Consider the following 5,407-nt stretch of genomic DNA (forward strand, 5'->3'; position numbering starts at 1 on the left):
TCTGTGGTAACCTCGGACCAGCGCAGCGGGTTTCCGTTGACAAAGGAGGACGTTAAAAGTATATTAAAATGGTAAAGATTTTATTGTATCGGAAAAAGAGCTATCTGTACAATTCTAAGAGACAGTAAACAAAAAGACATTGTCCCTATCGGAACTTAAATAGCAGGCCTTTTAAAATTTGTACAATTCAAACAAAACCAGGTCTTAAATCTGTACATTTATTTCTTTTTAAATTTATAGTGTAATATTTAAATGTCTTGCTCTTGAGATTTTTTTAAATTTTATTTTATCTTCCCTAGCATGCAAAAAAATTCTAAAAAGAGTAAAAAATAATTCTAGGGTTTTTTATTTTATTTTTTTCTTTTTTTCCCCTTTTTTTTTCCCTTTTTGCTACTACCTTCATATCAAAAATACGAAAGGCAGCTTTTTAATAAAAGCACAACAATAGCAGAAAATGGTAAAAATAGCTTTTAATTGGTAAAATGAGGCAGAAATTGCATTGGAGACAAATCTCTATGTTCTAGGAAAAAAAAGAAAGTATATATTTTTCCACTTGCATTATAACCCATCCCTAAGTTCCCCAAGATTGTAAAAGGAAAAATTATTTTTTTTTTAAAGGAAAACAAAAATAATAATAATTGCTTCGTGCACATCTGAAACATGCAAGGAAAGGAAAGTGGCTAATTTTTGCTGTTGCTGTATTAACCCTAACTCAAATCTCTTCTAAAGTGGTTCGTTTCGGAAGTCTTTGAAAACAACTGCCTACCCAAACATCTGTCGGAAGCCGAGTTTATTCCAAGGTTACGCGTGTCCCTTATAGACAAAATAATCGTCAGTGATAGCTATTAAAAAAAAATAATAATAATCGAAACCTCAAAAAGAAGGGGGAAGGGAAAAAAAAATCCAATATATACGTTTAAATATTTATACAGAAGCCGTCCGTAATTGCACCATTCCGAAGATGTGACAGGCGGAGGGATAATCGACTCTACCTTAAATTAATTGTTGTTTGTGGGTGTTTGCGGTGGGTTTCTATTGCTTATTGCTCCGACCAAGCGGGAGCAGCCGCCTCGCCGCGCTGCCAGGGTCGGGCCAAGGGTGCCAGTTTGGAGCTGCCGGGGTGGGGGGGTAGCGGAACCGGGCGGGGGAGGGAGTATGGTGGGGTTGGGGAGGCCCGCCGGCCGACCCTCAGTCATCCACGTCTATCTCCACGTCCTCCTCCTCCTCGTCCTCCTCCTCTTCGCTGTCCCGGCGGCTGCGGGGCCGCTCCGTGGGGGGCGAGGCGGGGTGGGGTGGCGGCGGGGCGCCGGGCTCCCGGGCGGCGGCGGGGGGCGGCGGTGGGGAACCGGGCCTCGCCTTGCCCCTGCCCTCGGCACTGGGCTCCAGCTCGGCCAAGGCCACGATGTCCACGGCGGGGTTGGGGCCCAGCTTTTTGGCCGATTCCACGTCGGCCTTCATCTCCTCCAGATCTCTCTTGAGCTTGGCGCGGCGGTTCTGGAACCAGGTGATGACTTGGGCGTTCGTGAGCCCCAGTTGCTGGGCGATCTGATCCCGGTCCGCCGGTGACAGGTATTTTTGGTAGAGGAACCGCTTCTCCAGCTCGTAGATCTGGTGGTTGGTGAAGGCCGTCCGCGACTTTCGACGCTTCTTCGGCGTTTGCCGCTGTCCGAAGATCGTCATCCCGTCCCTGCCTGCCGACGAGTCGCCAGATTGTCGCCGCTGTCCCCATGTCCCCCCCCCCAACCCCCCCGCCTCCCACGCGAGTCCCCGGACCCCACGCCCCTGCCCTGTCGGTATCGGGAAGCGGGGCAGAGCCACCATTCACACATCCCGAGGGCCCCGGGTAGAGGATGCCGCCCGCTACCGGCCACCCAGGACCCCCTATCCCACCCCGTGCGACACCCCGGGAGATCTGGGGGCGGGAAGGACAAACAGGCCGTGTGGAGGAAGGGGGCTCTCACCCGCGGGAGGATCCCCCCAACTCTGCCAGGAGCTTACCTTCTGCAGCCTGCAGCACGCTGACTTCCAGCCCCTTGAAGGTCTTGCTGGCCAGCTCTTCCAGGGCGCAGAGGGGGGAGGTTTGGGAGAGCAGCGCCCGGCCGGAGAGGGGCAGACCGGCTGGGGGGTGCTTCTCGGCGGCGGAGAGGAGGTGGGCCGCTCCGCAGAGGGTGTAACTTCTCCGCACCGAGGGCTTGTTGAGGATGTCCTCGATGCTGAAGGGGGTGAGAGGCTTGTTGGAGTTGGCCGGCGGTGGGAGGTGATCCAAGGGGCTCCGCCGCCGTTCTTCCCCCGAGGAGGGCTTGGGCTCTTCTTTGGAAGTCATGGTGGGGCCCGGCCGCGCGGGGCTGCCTTCCCCACCAGCGACGGGGATGCGCTGCCGCGGGGAGAAGCCCCCGGCAGGACCGCGGGGCGACGGCGGCGGAGACAGTGAGCGAAAGTTGAAGCCCACCTCCAACTCTGGCGGAGTAGCCCCGGGTCCTGCCGGGGAGAGCCACGTCGGGCGGCGGGCAGGGCAACGGGTGGCGGGCGGCGGTCGGGAGCAGAGCAGAGTTGCCGTCGGTCCCTCGCCGGGAGGTGGTCCTGCCGCACCTCCTGTCCCAGCGTTTTGGGTCGGGGATTTCCCTCCCCCCCTCCTCTCACTCTCCGCTCGCTCTCTCTCCTCTCTTCCTCTTTCCAGCTGCTATTTTAAGAAACACCCCAAATTGCAGCACTTTCTCTGCCCTCCCCCCAACCCCGCAAGCGAATACCCCAAAAAATAATTGGGGGAAAAAAGAAAAAAGGGGAAAGAAAAAAGAAGAAGAAAAAGACGTCTTCGGAGATGGGGAGAGCAGCCCTCGCACCGAGACCTCGGACCAGAGGGAAAGAGGCGAGAAGAGACGGGGTAATTGACTATTGCTAACAAGTTATTGTTGATTGGGAGGTAATCAATTATCTTCAATGACACTTTTCGCCCTCTCTCTCTCTCTCTCTCTCTTGCTCTCTCTCTCTCTCTGTCCAATGCAGGCTTTTGCAAGTTCGGAGACCCATTAATTAGGAGGCGGTATGGAGGTGGAGCCCAGTTGAATTATAATGCTGAATGCACTTGTCATATTCTGGCCCTGCTATTTGTTTGGACATATATATTCTTAAATTACATTACAAACCAGCCTTTATTGCATCAGGATAATACAGTGTAGTGAAAAATAATAATAAGGGAAAACAAAACAAAACGAAAAATATCCGTCGGTATCTTGGTATCTCTCTTTTTTTTTTCTCCTCTTTTTTTTTTCCTTCTTCTTCTTCTTTTTTATTTTTTTTTCCCTTTTCCCCCAAGATTTTTTTTTTCCTTCTGTTTCTCCCTCCTGATAATTTCGGCTACTAGATTATTTATTTAAAATTTCTCTCTCCAGCTCTACCCAGAGCCGATTGATTTTTTTTTTTTTAATGAGGGGAAGAAGGGGAGAGCCTGGTTTCAGGTAAGGCAGATCTTTCCTTTCCAATAAAATCCGAAGGTTTCCGCCGAATTTGTCGTGCTCCTCTTTCCCAGCGCCCTGTGTCGGAGTGGGCTGCTGGGGGCGGGACGGGGGCAGCTGTGCAGCGGGACAGGGCCCCCCCAGGGAGAGTGGCGGTGTCGGGGTGCCCGCGGAGGGGCTGCGCGGCGGGAGAGGGCCGGGTTCGCTCCTGGGATGTCGGCGGCTTCTTTGGCTCCGTTAACGCCGTGGGTGGCGGGTGACCCCGAACGGCGGAAACGCGGAGAGAAGGGGTAGGCAGCGCTCAGGCTTTGCCGCCCATGAAAGCCCTGTGTCGGGGCCGGGGAGGAGGGTTTCGAGCCTGAGGCCTTTTACTGCAAGCGTGCGGGCGGCTCTGGAGTGGGGACAACGGCGGCGTGGCTATCTAAGACCCCCACTCTCGGGGAAAACCCGATCTGGCTCGGAGTGGCCGTCTGAGGTGACCGGGAATGCTCTTTAATATTCCTTTTACTCGGTCCACGAGCTCACCGGTCTCGACGCTCCGCAGGGCTGGAGACAAAGCCCCAGGGCCTTGGGGTGAGCTGCCTGACCCCCACCCCACTCACGGGCACCCCCCACGCTCCCCTCGGACCGAGCTTGGGCTAGACGGGGCGGGCGGCGGCTGCCGGACGCATCTCGAGGAGGCAAGGCTGGAGGAGAGCCCAGTGTTGGGGACGGCCCCAACTTTCCCTCCTCACCTTGACGGGCAGGAGGAGAGCGGCTGGCAGCTCCCAGGCCGCTAGGTACCAAACAAGCACAAAAGAAGCAAATGGCTCCTCTCCTTAAAGCGCCCTCTTCCCATTTTTTATAGCTCTCTGGGAGTCTCTTTATGCAGTGACCTATTTTTAAAGGCCTATATTGGGTTATTCATCATATCAAATACTGCGTGGAGCTGGGGGGGAGCCGGTCGGGGGGGAGAGAATTACACTGATTCTAAATCGCCCTGCTTCTTTGCTTTGCTAGGTGGATTATTTGCTTCGCTTTGCTTGGGTTTTATGAAGTGATTTAAACATATTTTAACCAATTAGAGACTTTCCTCCTCTCCCTTGTGTCCCCTTGCATTATTTTCCAGCGTGGCGTTTTATGTCAGGATCCAGGTTTTATTGAGAACTCAGCCGGGGATGCTGGTGTTATAATTACAGAAATAAGATTAGGGGGAGGAAAAAAAAATGGGAAAAAAAAAAAAAAGGGGGGGGGGGGAGCGCAGGGGGGGCGTGGAAAGAAAGAAAAATAATGTCGTTCCTGGGTGAGAGTTTGGGCGGGTTGGCGGACTTTTGGGATGTGCCAAGCCGCCGACAGCAGGACTCAGCCTGCCCTGCCTTCCCCCCGGAGCAGGACGAGGACCCAGGGCGCAATTGGCACCCGCACCCCTATCTCAGTCCGCTCTGCTGCAGGCAGGGCCAGAACCGCGCCAGACGCAGAGAAGAATGGCAAACCTTTCCCGATCCCCTGATGTCCCCTCCTAGCCCTCACCATTCTTCTCGTGCCTGAGCGAGGAAACAGAACTTTAAATGCACTCCCGGCTTTTTTAGGTCTCAAGTAGAGGCAGGTCTCGGAAGGGTCATCAGCTGCCTCAGGATAGGCTCCCCGGCTCAGAAGGACCCTTCTTCGTTTGCCTGGGCCGCTGCTGGGCCGAGCATAGGCAGGGTCAATCTTTGCACGAGTAGCTCAGCGCCGTGGCTTCAGGCCTGCCGCTTGTCCTTGTGCCCAACGCCTCCCTCCTTCACCAAGCAGAACCTCATTGAGAGAGGAGAAGGCAGGTCTCAACCCTTCCTCCTCCCAAGTCCCCTAGGCACCCTCTGGCTGTCCCGGTGGTGTCCAGCCGACCCTTTCACCCCTGGGCTCTTTTCTGGTCATTGGCCGATTGGTGGCTTTGGTGTTTTTCTTTGAGCTCACTTTGCTTTTGCATCCGCTGTAAC

At 54.2% G+C, this 5,407-nt stretch overlaps 1 protein-coding gene across 1 annotated transcript; it reads right to left on the reverse strand.

The window, feature by feature from the left end:
• Window positions 1-625: 625 nt before the first annotated feature.
• Window positions 626-2,796, reverse strand: LBX1 (ladybird homeobox 1). Its single transcript, XM_054163665.1, has 2 exons — window positions 1,999-2,796; window positions 626-1,691 (listed from the first exon to the last, which is right to left on the reverse strand). Exons 1-2 carry the CDS (start codon window positions 2,321-2,323, stop codon window positions 1,189-1,191), a joined length of 828 nt encoding a protein of 275 aa, XP_054019640.1. The 5' UTR covers window positions 2,324-2,796; the 3' UTR covers window positions 626-1,188.
• Between the last annotated feature and the right edge of the window lie 2,611 nt (window positions 2,797-5,407).

Source organism: Dryobates pubescens, chromosome 8, assembly GCF_014839835.1.
Source record: "Dryobates pubescens isolate bDryPub1 chromosome 8, bDryPub1.pri, whole genome shotgun sequence".
Lineage (NCBI taxonomy): Eukaryota > Metazoa > Chordata > Aves > Piciformes > Picidae > Dryobates > Dryobates pubescens.